Here is an 18,630-nt window from a genome sequence, read left to right on the forward strand (position 1 = left end):
CACGCGGTGTGCATGGTCTGCTCGTGTGTGTGTGTGTGAGAGAGAATGCTTTCACTTTCACTTCAAGGCTCCATTGATTCGACGGTAGATGCTGCATTCAGAGCAATTAAAAAAAAATAGGAAAAAAGAAACAAAGTAGCAAACAGAAAGGCGACAGAGTGGAAACAGAGGAGCACTTAAAGAAACAACCATGGCGTTCAAGTACCCGGCTGCACGAAGAGATGAGAGTCAGGTCTGTGTCTAAAGAAGTCCAGCTGTCTGTTTCTGTCTGTCTTTCCGTGAAGTCCTGTGGTGCAAAGTCACGAGCAGGAAAGGGCGAGACGAGGAAGAGAAAGAGAGTCATTCTGGGTGGAGGGGTAGAAAGGCAAATGGCGACCGGAGAAACAAAAACAAAACTTTTAATACCAGCTGTTAAAAAGGTCATTCAAGGGGAATTCTTACTGTATTAACCACATAAATAAGTAATACTATCTCTTTCAAAATGTGATACACTTTGACGCATTTGCATGCAGTGGAGGAGGTAAAACACCCCACCATGAAACCATGCAGAACAATATGTTCAGAATGTCACAGTTCATTGAGGCAGTTTGCATTTAGTTTCCTTATCATCACTGATAATGCAGCTGTCCTGTGTATGATGCATGCAGGGCTGTAGCCAGGACTTTACTTATTACAGTTTTTCTTGATTGTTTACACACATTTTCTGAAAGCATGCCTCATACTCTCAGAACTCTACACACAAATCAAAAAAAACACACACACACAATGGGCAAAACCCCTCAATTCTCCTGCAAAATGAAACTTTACATTCAAAACAATGTTATTTCTTCTCAAAATGGTATTTTGTTTTCAAATGACACACACACCATCATATGAATAGACATTTATAAGAACCAGTTGAACACTGATGTGCTCAATGTAAAACACTATGATGAATGGAAAACACTTCTTCTCCATTCATCATGATGACTTAGGCCTTTTTTTTGTTCAGTGTTACACTTACTACAGACAGTACATACAGAAGTGTGTTGTAAAATATTTTAGAATATTGTTTTTATACTCAGAACACACAAATACACGGTAACAAATATATTTTATTTTCCCCACAAAAACAATGTACACAGTGAACATCCCAACCAACACAAAGTTGCACATACAGTGGTCTACATACAAAACAACAGAAGAATTTACTGTATACAGTTACAGTAAAAAAAACTATGCTGCATCCTCTCTTCTGTTTCGGTCTATCCACAGCACCTCATCCACATCACAAGCAATGTTTTCCCTGGCCAAGCAGCGGGGGAAATATCGCTTAGCATGTCGAATCCAGCCATGAAAAGCATCAACTGATTGCTAATTGTAACACTGTGTGACAGGTGTTTGCCCATGTGATGAGTCAGTGTGCATAGTAGGGCAATTGACTTTAGAATTTTGAATGACAGTGTGTTCCTTGTGAAAATGAGATTTTCTTCATGAAAATTGTGCCAAATGCAGAGAATTGTGTGTAGTGTTTTGAAAAAAAGTGTGTTTTAGAACTGCAATTTGAGTGTAAAGCAGGAATTGTGCTTGTAGTTTAGCAGAATTGGTTCAGGGGGTTGGTGCATGAGTTACATGTTGTGGTCATTGTGTGTCAAGTACCAATATTTGTGTGTAAACAATTGAGAAAAACTGTAATTCAACTGAGTTTTCTTTATTAATTTATGTGTTAAATGTTTAATATTAAAGGGGAACACCACCCAAATTAAGAATTCTAATATGTTATTCCCAAGGCCTTGTAAATCAATCAATCAATATGTGTGAACATGGCAAGGCAAGTTTATTTATATAGCACATTTTCATACACAAAGGCAATTCAAAGTGCTTTACATATATAAAAGCAAGATAAAAGAGCACAAAGTGCATAAGATAAAAATGAATAAAAGAATATAAAAGTATCAGTTAAAATAAAAAAAATTAAAAGGATAATAAAAACAATCAAAAGACAGTGCAGCATTTGATTAATTAAGAAAAGCGTCTGAGAACAGTTTGGAACATGAGCTCCTCTCTCTCTCTCAAAGACAGAAACAAGAGTAGTAAGTCTCAAACTTGTGATGTCATCAGGTATAAAGTCTGGAGATGCTCCATAGACGATGAATGAGAGACTGATTTTTATGGACCAACAGAATGTTTGTTTTCTTTTTATACCCAAATTAGGTTTATTTTATTGTAGTGTTCTCAGTTGTGAAACAGAAAATGTTCCTATATACCAGGGGTCTGCAACCTGCGGCTCCGGAGCCACATGCGGCTCTTTAGCCCCTCTCATGTGGCTCCATGTGGATTTAAAAAAAAAAAATTGTGGAAATGAACAACTGTTTTTTGTTTACATTTTCATTTTTATTTATCATTGCTGTAGGTCTATGGTACGACGGTACGACGGAGTATTAGGGCCACATTGAGAAAAAAAACTAAATCTGAGATTTCGAGAATAAAGTCATAATATTACGAGAATAAAGTCAGAAGTTTACGAGTAAAAAAGTCGTAGTGTTATGAGAATAAAGTCATAATATTATAAAGTAGTAATTTTCCGTGTTATTTTCTTTTTTTCTCATAAAGATATGACTTTATTCTCGTTATATTACGACTTTTTTCTCAGAATATTATGGATTTATTCTGGAAATCTCAGATTTATTTTCTCTCAATGTGGCCCTAATACTCCGTAGTACATTTGCACTTTGGCCCTCACTGCATTTGACTTATAAACTATATACTTAGACTATAAACTGTGTGACCTTCAACACAATGCTCAAATGTTTTGCGACTCCAGAGAGATTTTTGTCCCTTTTTTTGCCTAAAATGTCTCTTTTGATAGTAAAGGTTGCTGACCCCTGCCATATACCTTTAGGTGCTCTCAGTGTCATCTGTAGCATCTCTCCAGTTCATTGTCTATGGAGCAGCTCCACACTTTATACCCTGTGACATCACAACTTTGAGTTTTAGCACGCTATTTTTGGGATTTGGAAGAGAGTTGTTCATGTTTACTACAAATTTTCTGTCTGAGACCATAGGAATAACATGTATGTATTTTGAATGTAGGGCTGCAACTAACACTGACTTTTATGATTGATTAATCTTGTGATTATTTTGTTGATTGATTGATTAATCTGTATTCTATAGTTAATTGAATGTCCTATAAAATGCTGGTGAATAGCTGACTTATTTAAATGTCTTGTTTTGTCTGATCAATCCAAAGATATTCAGTTTACTATCAAAGAAAACCAGGAAAAGGCATTTTTTTAGGCATTTAATAATGACAAAAAAACTAATAACTTAAACTCTAATTGAATTAAGGAATGATTATTGATATTGTCTGTCTGAAACGGTAAATCATCAGCATCAGAATGAGCCTTCAAAACCCACCATATGTCACTTCTGTGTGATTTGTAGAATGTAAACTCCTCTTAAGGTGATTACAACCAGTAAATGAGGACATGACCTCCGTGTCCTCAATGGTAACAACCCTACAGGACTGGGTCTATGCTTTATTATGTCTGACTGAAACTTGGCTCTTTGCCACAGTACAGCATTCTGCAGTGTTTGCTGCTGACACACCAGTATCTTTTATTAAGTGAACTTCCGGAGTTCAACATGGCCAAATGGGCATTGCCTCAATCGTTGGTGCATCAGTTGCAGATACTACAAAATTATGTAACAATCAACAACAGGAAATGACGCAAAAATGACAACCATGTCTGATGGATAATAGTTGCGCTGGAAAAGAGGGACGGGAGGTGAAGTAGACCCTCATAAAACTATGACCCACAGGCTCTTAAAACATGACTAAACATGCATGTGTCACGTCTTAAAGGAGGACAGGATAAAGGCGAACGAGGCTCACTATTGTACGCTCAGTAATCCATTTACTGCTCGATAGAAAATTTATATTTTTCATGACAAGTTTTAAAGACAAAAAGTCCAGTCTTTCTGATAAATAATATAATTTTTTTAGATTTAATTACATTTGCAAAGACAATGACCGATCGCAATCATTTAGTTTAAAACAGAGGAAGGAAGCGCTGCTTGGCTTTGATGGCTCACACGACAGTCGCTCTTTAGCAAGGCAGGAAAAGTACAAGAAACAGAATCCAGGAAGTGTGGCTGGATAAGTCGTCATCAAGCGGTGCAGACAAACATGGAAAATAACTAAGGCACTCCCTCTTCAGGGAAGAAAATACATAGTGATTTTTATTTTCTGAGCATAGGCAATAAAACAGGCCAACGTGTATCCGGATACGTCATGACCAAGAGTGTGATGCAGATGATAAAAGCTGCATATGTCTGGTGAAATAAAACTACTTAAAATGTATAAACAAATATAATATATGTCCCGCTGTATATATGTAAAAAAATATATATATTGTTTCAACTTGCGTAAAAATCTTGTGCATACCGTCTTTCACATAGATTTTGAAATGATGCCAAGATAAAGTGAAATTGTCGGAAATAATAATGCAATGCTTCTTAGGTAGAGCTGAACCTCTGACTACTGGGAAATGATTTCTCATTATTCTGATTACTGGAATCAAAAACATTTGGCCAAGAATCTGCCCACTGACACATCGGAGTTGATGTATCATACGCTCCTACAGCTGCACCGTTCATTATAGGGCTGCTCGATTATGGCAAAAATCCTTATCATGGTTATTTAACACGATTACTTATTGACTTTGGAAACATGCATTTAAGAAAGAAAATACTGTACATTTTAAAGTTAAATGGCATCAATCTGGTGCGCTGTGAGAGCAAAATTTAGATACTATATCTATGAAGAACTTAATGCTATTGTAAACAATTTAATCATAAACTAGTTGTGTGTATATATACGTGTTTCAAGGTGCACAGCGAGCATTAAGTCCACGCCCCAAGGGAAGCGGTGAAGTTTGGGCGAGGGGTGCTGTAAAGCTCACGGTCGGAGCCGCGAGACATCTTCACCCTGTTTTTTTTCAAAGCCGACCTTGGCCAGCCAGAGCAAAAGGTGTGCTCTGGATTTATTACACAAGACCAAACGAGATTGCATCAGTGTGAAACGAAATGTGACACAATAATCCTTGTTCTCATAATTGTTGCCAAAATCATAACTACAAATGAAATTTGATTGATCGCCTAGCCCTAAGGGGACAAGCCAAATATTCACGAGACAGTTGGCAGAAGTATGCATGCTCTTCAGTTTCACAGCAAATCATTTTTCGAGGGAAGTGTCAACCACCAAGAGAATCCTCTCCGTCAAGAAAATCAAGTTTGAATGCCAAAGTTTGAACACCGCTGTTGTTTGTTCTTGTGTAACTTGTAGGTGGATGACCACCATGGAACTAAGATCTGCGATCCATACAAATGGCTGGAAGACACTGATAGTGCAGAAACAATGGTATGTATTGATCTCTTGCAGAAAGCTGAAGCTGTGTCTTTACCAGAAATTCCATCCCTTCTCTCTCTCTTTTTGTACCTCAGGCATTTGTTGAGGAGCAGAACAAAGTGACCATGCCGTACCTGGAGCAGTGTGCTGTCCGGGCTCAGTTCCACCAGCGCCTCACTGAGCTCTATGACTATCCCAAATACAGCTGCCCCTACAAAAGAGGGGAGAGGTACTAGTTGAAAGTGAAAGAATAGGCAATGCACGGACTGAAAAAACACTTATCAGAGAGACGTGAATTGCAGTTTCATGCTTTTTGTCACGTTATTTCCTGTTTTTATTTCCAGGTATTTCTACTTTCACAACAAAGGGCTCCAGAACCAGGATGTGCTGTACCAACAGGACTCTCTGGATGGAGCTGCCACTGTATTCTTTGACCCGAATACACTCTCTGAAGATGGCACTGTGGCATTGAAGAGTGAGCCATTCACCAGAGCACATATACTGCACTTTATCATGCACAAACACACATATACCCAGACAAGTAGAGACACAAAGAAGAAGATGTATGGTGCTGAATCCCTCCTTCTTTTCTTTTCCCCACTTTTACATCCAGTGGGCCGTCTGTCTGAGGAGTGTGAATATTTCGCATACGGTTTGAGCAGCAGTGGTTCCGACTGGGTAACAGTGAGTTTCATGAAGGCTGATGACCTCACCCGACTGCCTGATGCTCTGGAGAGGGTTAAATTCAGCTGCTTGGCCTGGACCCACGATGCCAAGGGCATCTTTTACAACTGCTACCCACCCCAGGAAGGCAAAACTGACGGTTGGGAAGAGTCACCATGCACACAACAAACGCATGCTCCATGCAAGAAACACCTTTACAACAATTACAAATGCATTGAAGACTCAGCCTCTCTGTTTTTGTTTTCACTAAAGGCACAGAGACCACCAGCAACATCAACCAGAAGCTCTACTACCACGCCATCGGCACCAAACAGTCTGAAGACATTCTGGTTGCGGAGTTCCCCAAACATCCCAAGTGGCACAGTTCAGTAACCGTGAGTCCACAGTAATCTTAAATCAGTCCTTATAATCACCCGTTTGCAATCAGGGCAGTGGTGGAAGACGTATTCAGATCCTTAACTTAAGTATAAGTACTAATACCACACTGTGAAAATACTCCACTACAAGTTAAAATCCTGCATTCAAAAGAAATTAAATCAAAATAACTTTATTTATCCTTTAGGAGCTGCATTTGTGTAAAAAAATCAGTGCTTAAAACTTTGGTATTTTTCAACCTGGACCCTATTTTCCCATGTTTTTGTGTCTAAGTGTCACTTTTTGAAATTGGTGCAGTACTGAGGGAGAATGCTGCAGGAGGCAGCCACTAAACCAACTGTAATGTAATCATTTGGGACAACCTGGTACCGTCAGTTTACGTCCACTGAAAGTGCTTGTTTTAGCCACTGACGGGCTCAGATTGTTATTATAAGCGTCTAATAACATTATGTAAAAGGACTCTGCAGAGAAATGAAACCTTTTTCTTAGCTTTCGCTTGATCCGGTCTGTTTGTTATTGTGTGTCTCGCTCAGAGAAGTCTCATTCTGAAATCTGACGTTGCATCTACATTGTCGAAATCAGCTAAATATTTCAGCCATGACACTGAAAATCTTTTAGATAACACTAATCTACGCTTTCCATACTAAAACACAACAAACTCTGACAACACCGACACTCCTCTCTCCAACTCTCACGTTTCCACCGTTGTCTTGCTGCAACAAGTCACATGACACAATACACAAACGGAAAGCGAAAGGTAAACATTTTTTTTTCTCTGCAGGGTCAAGGCAAGTTAAAAATACAAGATTACATTGACATAATCACGCCTCTCTCTCTGTCTTTCTTTGCTTCCTTCCTACCTGTCTTTTTACTCCTTCCTTGTTCCAGATATCAGATGATGGCAGATATGCTGTTTTGTCCATCACTGAAGGCTGTGAACCGGTCAACCGGCTGTGGTACTGTGACCTCCAGCAGCTCCCCGATGGCATTGCAGGTCTGTAGCCTTGAGACGCTCTCCCGACTGAGAACAGTTCACTGTGTAGGAGCCATGTATTTTATTTGTGTAAGGTGTAATATGCCCTCCAAGCACTAGGGGGGTGTATGGCGTAGGCAGAGGCCGGCCTCGGGTAGCTCATACCAGCCACATGCTTGTTACCACAGGTGCAGCTGATTAGGAGAAGCAAACTGTTTTTGATCCTGCTCTGAGGAGATTGTGGGTTGTTTTGTGTGTATCAAAGGACATCGTGTGCAGTATATGTCTCAACCAAGAGATTAAAACGTATTAGAAGTGACGGACGTGGATGGACATGATCACAGATACAGAATGAATCCTTAGGTCTGCTTCGGCGTGATTGTGACTCTTAAATAGATAAGTTGACGTAAGATAAAATTGGGGGTTGACAGCATCTTTGTATGCGCATGCAAATAAACAGAAAAAATATCTTTGTAGAGTAAAGCATTTAGTGAGAAGAAAAAGTCTTTTGGAAAAAAGACATCATAGATGGAAGTATCTCTTTATTTTAAAGGGTACTTTTTCTGATTAATTCCATTAATCATTTAGTTTAGGAAACGTCAAAAAACACCCATCCTCACTCCCCAAATTGCAAGGCGATGTCTCACCAGGTCTTGTTTTGCTTGACCAAAGTCCAAAGCCAAAAGATATTCATGTGACAGTGATATATGATGAAGAAATACAGAAAATCCTCCTCCACACCCAAAGCTTGAACCAGATAATGCTGCTTGGAAAATAACTGAAGAGTTATCAAAATAGATTCCGATTATTTTTATGTCCGTTGACTAATGAATTAATCGACTAAACGCTGCAGCTTCAGAATTCTTATTGTTTTAATTGCAACGATTAGTAGCACTGGAGCTGCAGCATTAAAACAAAATGACCCGTCAAGTTTGGGTGTTGTCACTTTCATATTGCTTTCCTGTGAAGTATTATGGACACGTCCTGTTTGAGTAATTGTTGCTTTAACAGTTCTGTTGAAAAATAGCCGATTCATTGAAAACCACACCAGCATTTCAAGAAAGCAGATTTTCAAGCTGTAATAGATTTCTCTACAGCTTCACAGCACATCATAACCATGTGTAGGGGTTGAGGCCAGTGACTCAACGGTTACTTCACCAGTGGTTGAGATTTCAAAATGCCTGTTTTCTGGTTAAAAAAAAAAAATCTCCCACACACAGAGAAATGTTGACACTTTCTAGTGAAGTCTATTGAGAAAATGTGTGACTGATTGCAACTCCCATTGGTCAATGATACAGATGAAAATCACTTGCATTCATCTTTAATAATAGTTTTTTTGTAATTGTATTCATCTTCTCCTCCAGGCCTGCTGCCATGGGTCAAACTTGTGGACAACTTTGACGCCCAGTACTCGTATGTCACCAACGAGGGGACTGTATTCACGTTCCGCTCCAACTTGGATGCTCCTCGGTACCGTCTCATCAACATAGACATCCAGAAACCAGACAAGCAGCACTGGACCACCCTCATTCCACAGCACGACAAGGACGTCCTGGGTGAGACTGAATGGACATTTCAATAGAATATACAAGGGCTGTCAAAGTTAATAATAATAATAATAATGACACATTAACGCAAATTCGTTTTAACGCCACTAATTTCTTCAACGCATTAATGCAACTTGCGAGGCATGGCCATTTTTTTACAAGGTCCTTTGACCTTTGATCTCAAGATATGTGAATGTAAATGGGTTCTATGGGTACCCACGAGTCTCCCCTTTACAGACATGCCCACTTTATGATAATCACATGCAGTTTGGGGGCAAGTCATAGTCAAGTCAGCACACTGACACACTGACAGCTGTTGTTGCCTGTTGGGCTGCAGTTTGCCATGTTATGATTTGAGCATATTTATTACGCTAAATGCAGTACCTGTGAGGGTTTCTGGACAATATTTGTCATTGTTTTGTGTTGTTAATTGATTTCTAATAATAAACATATACATGCATTTGCTTAAAGCAGTATATTTGGCCACTCCCATTTTAATAATTTGCAATTAAAGAAGATTAAGTAGTCCATCTAAATAGTATCACTTCCCTACAGCAGAAGTGTAACACGTCTGAAAGGTCATACAGAAGTTTTGCCGGTGATTTGTAAAACAAATCTTTGTTGACATGACGGCCGTGGGCTTGTGTTAGAGCGTGAGAAAACTCCACCAAGCTTCAGAAATGCGTAAAGGGCTTGTACGTGGAGTAGTTCCACATCTCTGAAAGTCTTACAAAATATTTTTTCAGAGAATAATCTGTCCGACGACCGTCTGACCACAACAACTGGGAAGTTCTGTGTCTGTGGTCGAAAACCTTCGTCAGAGGGAACTCGGCTCAAAAAGTGAAACTTATGAAGCACTTTTTTTTTGTTATGAGTCATTTGAATGATGGTAACTGTACCTAGAGATCACTGAAACACATAACAGTGAATGTCCACGTTTCTGCTGATGTAAAACGCATGGACACGCCAGTAGAAAGGTTGGAATGGAAAGAAACAAGTATGTTAAGGCAAATAATTTGAATTATTGGGCAACACTTCATTCTCAGTCCCCCTATTTAGCATTTATAAGCGGCATATAAACATTCAATACATGTTTTATAGAGCACTATAATGTAGCTGTTTAATGTATTTAATTTATTTTTTATTTTTGCACAGTTTAAGAATACGCAAACTTAACAAAAAATTACAAATGATATACAGTGCAGGAAGAGGCAGAAAAACCCCACTGGGCTTATTTGAAGCCTCCACCTATATAATATTAAAATTTCAATAATTAGACAATAATATGACTAATTAATAGTGATAACAAACAATTAGAAAAAGATATATTTATAATAATAACAATAAAGTAAATATATCGGTTATATATGGTTAACATCTATAACTTCTCCTGTGGGCACCCATAAGTGTGGGCTGGTGCATAAAGAGAAAATGAAGATATAGTAAAACACTTTTGTACTAATGTAAAATAGTTTTTTACACAACAACAAAAAACTATAATTGCTAACAAAAATTGTAATTTTAATAAGCACTTCAAAACTGCACTTATAGCTGCGTACAACTACTTTATGTGTTATTAAGCATTTATTACATTTAATGTTTGTATACTGCTTAAAAATGCTAAATAGAGTAAAGTTTAGTGTAGGTAAAGTATGACAGAATGATTGTGATATCAGTGATACTGCTTTATCAGTGCGAGTAAATGGTCTTTTGTTTTCTCCAATTTCACTTTTTGACCATTTCTTTTAAAATTATATTAATATTCATATATTTATATAAAACCATTATTAATTCACAATATTTGTAAAACTAGTTTTCTGCTTAACGATATGTATGTCCCATCTGGGTATAGCAGCACTGTAAACTTGTTGCCATGGCAGCAAACAGTCATTGTATACATGCAGTCCACAGTAAGGACAAAGAGTATAGAAGCAAACAGACAAAATTGATGTGTGTTTTTGTGTGGTTTTTTTTAACAACGGCCGCTGACGCCATTTTCGACTAAAAAAACGCTTATAATATTTATAATATTTTATTGTTCAGCACAGGCCATTCAGTAGAATTTGACAGTAGAATAGAAATAAGTTTGTTCACTAATATCATTTTTTTCACACCATTTTAACTCCAAGTTGGCCCTCATAGTGACGGTGGTGGTTGTTGGCACCAAACTGTTGAATATAATGTTACTGATATACAGTAAGAAGTCACTGATTCATCAGTTTACTGCTCCGCTGTCATTGTCTTGACACTGGGATGACACTCAGAGGCAAAACTTGCCATATGTGAAGTTGTGTCTACAGCGTGCAGTAAACAGAGTAACCAAGAGAAGGCAGCCTGTGTGGCATCGCTGACATATGCTGAGCAGTAGGTCCTGTATTTACAGGTATTACACTTATAGTAGGCTGCTCCCTGCTGGCTGTTGATGAGATTTTATCATGTCATAGTCCATACCTGTATTAACTGTACATGTGCAGACACAAGTTGACATTGGTAGTAACATAGAAAAGAAAACAGACGTAACCGTTTCTCTTGGAGACGGTGTTTTTCAACAACACCACAGACAGCTTACTCACTTTCTATCACTTCCCTTTTTTTCTCTCCTTCTGCAAGGCTTTGTCTCCTGTGTGAACCAGCGCCACCTGCTGGTCAACTACGTCCACGACGTGAAGGACATCCTGCAGCTGTGTGAGCTGTCTACAGGCCGGGTGGTCAGGGACCTGCCGCTGGACGTCGGCACTGTGGCCGGAGTGAGCTGCAAGAAGAAACACTCTGAGTTCTTCTACAAGTTCACCTCCTTCACTACACCTGGTAACTCTGTCATTTCATAAACTGTTTTAGTTGTCTCATATTAGTAAAATTAGAAAATAAAATACCATTAAAAAAGTATTTAATCCCACGCTGCAAAAACAATTACCGTCAATGCATACAAAAGTCTTTAATGTTCCTTTGATTTAAACCCTAAAAACTCACCTCTGTTCATCAAAATTACATATTTAGAAGTTTTATCTATGAAAAAAAAAATCCTTTCATGCCTTAAAAGGGCTTACTCTAGATCTTTGCCTCATTTAGTTTGTGCGTAGGTATGAATATGCAAATTAGTCTGATTGAAACTGAAACTTACGGGTTGACCAACATGCTCGCTGTGTCCCCAGGTTAAATGGATGGAACAGCGTCAGGTTTCAATATAAGTTTTGTGGGAAACCCCATCTTGTTTGGGGTTACAATTTCAAAACAGTGCTCTGGAAAATTGCTGCTGCAAAACTTTCTCTGGAAGTTTGGCTGGGACATGATGATTTTTTTCTTCTCCTCTGATTCCCCTCGTTTTGGCCGTAGCGTTACGCTAATGATATGCCCCCACATCGCAAGTTGACAGGGTTGGTTCCTTAAGTATGTGAATCCCCGGGTGTCTGACTCTGTGTTTATCAGACTGTCACTGGTACGCTGCAGTTCCATTGCGTTGCTTATTTCACACATATGTCTGTAGCATATATAAACACCATATGTTAACAAGGTTGAAAAGCTTGATTTTCATTAGAGGGGTCTTTAAAGTGTATCAATTATAGTTGCAACTAAAGATTTTTATTATTAATTAATAGGCTGATTATTTTTTTTTGATAAGTCATTTTTTTTCTTTAAAATATAGAAAAATGCCCAAAGTTGTCATCTTCAAATTCCTTGTTGTGTCCATTCAACAGTGAAAATCTTAAATTATATTCAGTTTACTGACAGATTAGATAAATAATACTAGGAATTTCCCACATTTGAGAAGCTGGACAAATTTAAGTTTTCTGTTTCTCCCCCAAAAATATTACATCTACGTCTTTAATACATATTTTGCTGCAAGTCCTGTATTGCTACTGTAATGTGCAACTTCTACTACTTCTAATACTTTTAAATAATACATTAAATGCCAGAAAAAATACTTTAAAAGTCTAACAAACTAAAGGTAAAGACCAAATACTGCATAAAATATACTATATTACTGTAACTGCAGGTTGTGTAATTTGTAATCTAATTAGTATGTCATCATCAAATTTTGTCATTTAATATGAACAAACAGTTATTGTAAATATCCCCCTGCAATGAGTTAAACACACAGTAACCTGTAACCTGTGTGACCTCTGTTCTGTGGTGCCCAGGTATCATTTACCACTGTGATCTGAGCGAGTCCAACCCAGAGCCCAGAGTGTTCAGGGAGGTGGAAGTAAAAGGCATCAAGCAAGAGGACTATGAAACCAGCCAGGTGACTTCCTCCTGTTTTAATCTCCTTTACTTATCTCCTCTTTCTGTAGACCGTATGTCTCCATGCTCAAACTTCCCCGTTACCCTTTTCGTAGTACTGTTATTTCCTTACCGTCATCTTCCAATTATCTTTAGTTCCTGTTTTTTTTATCACATCTACTGATTACATATTCATATCATGATGCAGATGATTTCCCAGAATGTTGAGGAAGTAGTTGAGGAAGTGTTGAATGGTGTTTGTGCGCAGCTCATCTTAGACTTTAATTATGAGGAAACTGTGCCATTTAATAACATTGACGTAAGAGATGTTTTGTGAATCTATCTTCTCGCATGCATTTACAGGTGTTTTATCCCAGTAAAGATGGAACGAAGATCCCCATGTTCTTAGTTCACACCAAGGGCCTGCAGAAGGATGGGACTCATCCCGTCTTCCTTTATGGCTACGGAGGCTTTGAGGCTTCCATACAACCGTACTACAAGTAAGTACGACTGCTCTGCTCGATATCTCTTAAACCAATGTGGCCACTCTCTTCTTCTGTTATTCACTGATGAACACTAGTCAGTTACAAAAATGCCTGAAGTGTGGGGGGGGGAACAGAGTAACAGATATACCAACTTTCTATAAAACAGAGCTGCCAAGTTTATTCAGCATCCTCTGCTCTTAAACTGATCATCTCTGCTGGCTTGTCACTACCATATTGTGTGTTATAAAACAAACATTGATAGTTTAAAAAGATACACATACAGTACATATTATGCAGTAACATTAACCAGTGAAGTTATATAAGAGTAGGAAGGAGTTTCTGATTGGATAGCACGTCACGTTTCTGTTGACAGAATTCCTTCATTTGTTAACACAAGGCTTTTATTCTGAAATATTTGCAGCCAGGACAGTGTTGTAGAACATGCAGTGTCTTCCACGGCTCCATAAATGAATAGTACCAGCGTTAAATTGTGGATCATTACATATGAGCACATGTTTCTTAACTTTTTTCTGTCTCAAATAAATATAAATAACATTTATAATGAAATGAAAACATACCAGACGTTGTCAGATAACTTCAAAACGGGGATACAAATACGAGGGTCTACTTTGTGTTGATTTCTGTGTAAATGACTGGATGTAAGTATATGCATCAGTTGTGCTTTAGACACACCATAAATACTCGATGCCCAATGAAAGAGGTTACTATATAGTTTTTATGTTTACGTACTCTACACATAACTAACACTGCTAACTGTAGTTTAAATACCTTCATAAAGTACATCACCAAAAAAGAGTGTGATGTAATTTACAGGTAGAAAGTGTTGACAAAAATGTAATCTAAAATGAATATAATACAGGAAAGTAATCTGTATCCTACTTATGCTACATTTACTAATAAAAATCATCAAACATCCACTTACTTTGGGATTTTTGACATCATTTTATGCAAGTATTGTAATGGTGTTGTCCATGGTTTTATCTCCTCTGTCTTGTCTGTGGTCAGTGTTGCTTACCTGCTGTATGTGAGACACCTTGGAGGGATCCTGGCAGTGGCCAATATCAGAGGCGGCGGAGAGTACGGCCTCACCTGGCACAAAGGTACAGACATCCACAGAATGCACTGAGAAAGACATCACTGTACCAAGGAGAGAGTGTCAGAGAGAAAATAGCCTCTTTTTACACAGAGATTCACAGAACAGTTTTTTGTCTTCCATTCCATGTTTGTACCTTTTTCTATATAGAAAGGCGAGGCAGAATAACTGCATTCCTGTCTTGGACAGGCTGTGAAAGGGGCTACAGACGGTGTTAATTAGGAAACATTAAACAAGTTTGCTATAGTTTAATTCACACAACTGCTGCTTATCGTGTGTTTGCAGCTGGCACGTTGGCAAACAAGCAGAACTGCTTTGATGACTTCCAGTGTGCAGCAGAGTATCTGGTCCAGGAGAAGTACACCACAACCAGCCGCATCGCCATCAACGGAGCCTCTAATGGAGGACTGCTAGTGGGTGAGTAGTCGTACAGGATCAGCTGTGTGTGTTCATATGTATATTCAGTGTGAAAGGTTTTAAAGGTATTCCCTGGAAACTATTATGCAACAGTCCATTACTTGTTGCATTTAGGAGATGGGAAAACCTACTCTTTTTTTCTTTTATAGCTGAAATCTGTTAATCTGTTGGCAAGCTCTTTTTTGTAAAAATAATTAATGAACTGTTCATCATTACTTTTTTATATGTGAATAAATATAATTAATGAAACATTATTTAAATTTTGAATTCTGAATCTGCTCTTTGATTTACAGAATATGATTTCACAGGGCAAACATTGGCAGAACAATTAAATGTTCAGACAAAGGCTGTGATGCGTATAATAATAATAATAATAATAATACATATAATAATGATAATAATAAATAATAATAATACATATAACAATAATAATAATAATATAAATAATAATAATATAATAATACATATACATATAATAATGATAATAATAATAAATATAACAATAATAATATAAATTAATAATAATAATAATATAATAATAAATATATAATAATAATAGTAATAATAATAATACATATATAAATAAAAGATAATAATAATAAATAAATATGTAACTATAGCAAGTCTTGTGTTAACAGTTTTTGGGCATTATATATAGTAATAATAATGGTCTGAAATGATGTGAAATTGCATAGTTTTAAGTCAAAAACCTTCAACTTTCAAAGCCAACCAAGAGCCAGCTAAGATCACTGTTCCATTGCTAGTCTCAGCTGCGTTGATCCGGATGCCGTGCATTCCTTATATTTCTCTCTAATCTTTGGCATAATTGCTAATGTCAAATTCATCTAACAGTAGTTAGCTGCTTAGCTTCAATTAATTTAGCTATTAAACAGCACATTAAACAGTGCTTAGTCACATCATTTACCAAAGGCTGGCTGCCATATGGCATCGCACAAACCCAACTAATGACTTCTTCCCTGGTGTGTAAGTGGCCGTTTAGGAGTGATTGTGTCCTACAGTGTGAAGTAAAGAGGATGTGTTTCAGTGTGTATATCTGAAACGAATGGAATCTGTAACGGAATTTTTTGAATACACACACACACACAGCGGCGTGCATGAACCAGCGCCCAGACCTGTTCGGCTGTGTTGTGGCAGAGGTGGGGGTGATGGATATGCTGAAGTTCCACAAATTCACCATCGGCCACGCCTGGACCACCGACTACGGCTGCTCTGACGACCCGGAGCAGTTCAAGTGGCTCATCAAGTACGAAAAACACACACACAACAAATCACTAAAATCTACTTATGCACGAAAACACGTTATAGTTACTGTACAATGCAGGATTGCACTAATAAATATAGTTGTAGCCCAATTAATGCTACACACACAGAAAATGTATAAACAAATATTTCAATTAGAATAAAATTTAAACTATAAAATAGGCAATAAAATAGAACAAATTACATAAAAAATAGAACTAAAGGAAGAAATAAAAAAGGAAAACTAAATTATAATATCAGATTATGTGATGTTTAATGATTCTAATAATTTACCTGCTGATCATTTTGCTTATCGTCATTCACATTAAGATTTAGTTCAAACATTTTTACAACTAGAATTAGGACGTCAATATGAATTGTGTGACTGATAATGATAAAAAATATAATATTTAAAGAACAAACTGTCCAAAAATTGGCAAGCAAACAGTTAAATAGTGCACCACTGGGCTCAGAATGACAACTAGGTTATAACGCAATTCAACCAGGTTTCTGTGCAGAGCTACAACTCAACTCACCTTCAACTCTCTGCAAAGAAATGTAGCGAGCAAAGAACGGCGCTGAAGGCTTTTCTCGATGGAGAAGATGTTTTCGTTCTTCTCCCGACTGGCTACGGCAAGAGTTTGATTGACAGATGGTTCATCCAATCACCTGCCAAGTATTTTTTTAAAGTGCCTGCCCTTTTCCAAACCGTTTCCGATGATTGCTTCTCAGATGGTTCTGTGTAACAAACCATCTGGCGGGTCAGGTTAGCATAAATTAACATGGCAAACGTTTGATGATGGATATCTATTTCTATTTTGGCATAGTCATACATGAGAATTTGTCTTCCCGTTGGATTTCTGGGGGTTGTGAAGCGCATCTCTATTCATAGTAGTCGTCATGTGTTGTCCTTTGTATTCACTCGGTTGTTAGGTGTTAACTGTGACTGTTGACTGTGCATGTTGGTTCAAATAGTCATTATGTGTGTTTAGTCTTTGTTGGTTTCAGTATCTCAGTGTCTATTCTGAGCTTTACACATTATCCAAAAAATAGCAACAGAGCAAATTAATAACACATTAAAGTTCATGAATCTCTCCCATATCCTCTCCTCTCTCTGATTTCCTCACATTTTCCTTCCAACTGGTCTTTCTCACCTTCTCTCCAGATACTCTCCTCTTCATAACCTGCCTCAGTCAACTTACTCTGGCCCTCCCTACCCCGCCGTCCTGCTTCTGACAGGAGATCACGATGATCGTGTGGTGCCTCTCCACACCCTGAAGTACTGTGCTGCCTTGCAGCACGGAGTGGGCAGCAGCCCCGCGCAGCGTCAGCCTCTGATGGTCAGGGTAGACACCCGTAGCGGCCACGGTGCGGGGAAACCCACCGCCAAGGCCATCCTGGAGGACACGCACATCTTCTCCTTCATCGCTGAGACACTGGGGCTCAGCTGGAAGGATTGAAGAGATAATGTAACAGATATACACAATGAGAGAGGATGAATGATTTATTCTGTTTAGTTTTAAGAAAACATACTTTTAATAATGAGTGAAAGACAGAAGAATGTACTGGTACAACAAAAGTGAAAATTAGAACAGATGAAGGAATATCACAGGAAAAATAATGACTAACAGTGTGATAAAAATCTGACATACTAATCATAATGCCTTATTTGAAACAACTCTTGACAACCTTAACCAATCAAATGCACAAAACGATTATGATTTTGTTTTGAATGCACGTTGTAAGTTTGGAATTGAATTTTAACTAATATAATTTTAATAAAATCTCCATTTGTACTATGATTTTTGTGTAATGTGTTATAATCATCTAAATATTTTATTCTATAGTAGATCTTGTTAGATCTGAATTGGTCAGCATCATTGGTAGAAGAAATATTAAAGTTTAATTGAGTAAAAGTAGCAATACTTCAGGGTCCAAATTATCTATTTAAAGTAAAAGTGTTGCATCAAAAATTTGGTCTATATAAAAGGAGTCTATATCAAAATATACTATTAGTATCAAAAGTGCTCCGGTGACTTTGGGGTTCAGGGTGCGGTCTATGTACTGCAACATCCCTTGTTCGGATCAGGCTGGGAAATTTTAGTTGCATGTCGTTCCCCACTTCTTAATCCCCATTTATTTTCATCTGTCTACTGTCAAATATC

At 37.8% G+C, this 18,630-nt stretch overlaps 1 protein-coding gene across 1 annotated transcript; it reads left to right on the forward strand.

Moving 5' to 3' along the window:
* LOC119502971 (prolyl endopeptidase-like) lies at positions 1-18,265 on the forward strand. Its single transcript, XM_037794345.1, has 15 exons — positions 1-232; positions 5,327-5,401; positions 5,485-5,618; positions 5,734-5,864; positions 6,003-6,212; positions 6,326-6,447; positions 7,337-7,442; positions 8,786-8,977; positions 11,579-11,776; positions 13,108-13,211; positions 13,553-13,689; positions 14,701-14,795; positions 15,074-15,205; positions 16,313-16,469; positions 17,631-18,265. The coding sequence occupies exons 1-15, from the start codon at positions 191-193 to the stop codon at positions 17,923-17,925; spliced, it is 2,130 nt and encodes a 709-aa protein (XP_037650273.1). The 5' UTR covers positions 1-190; the 3' UTR covers positions 17,926-18,265.
* Positions 18,266-18,630: the final 365 nt, after the last annotated feature.

Source organism: Sebastes umbrosus, chromosome 15, assembly GCF_015220745.1.
Source record: "Sebastes umbrosus isolate fSebUmb1 chromosome 15, fSebUmb1.pri, whole genome shotgun sequence".
Lineage (NCBI taxonomy): Eukaryota > Metazoa > Chordata > Actinopteri > Perciformes > Sebastidae > Sebastes > Sebastes umbrosus.

What these genes read in the sequence shown, in the direction of transcription:
- LOC119502971 (XM_037794345.1), top strand. Translation starts at nt 191, where the DNA reads ATGGCGTTCAAGTACCCGGCTGCACGAAGAGATGAGAGTCAG. An exon ending in AGGACTATGAAACCAGCCAG is followed by an intron (nt 13,212 to 13,552) that starts GTGACTTCCTCC and finishes ATGCATTTACAG; the next exon opens with GTGTTTTATCCCAGTAAAGA. An exon ending in CAGTTCAAGTGGCTCATCAA is followed by an intron (nt 16,470 to 17,630) that starts GTACGAAAAACA and finishes CCTTCTCTCCAG; the next exon opens with ATACTCTCCTCTTCATAACC.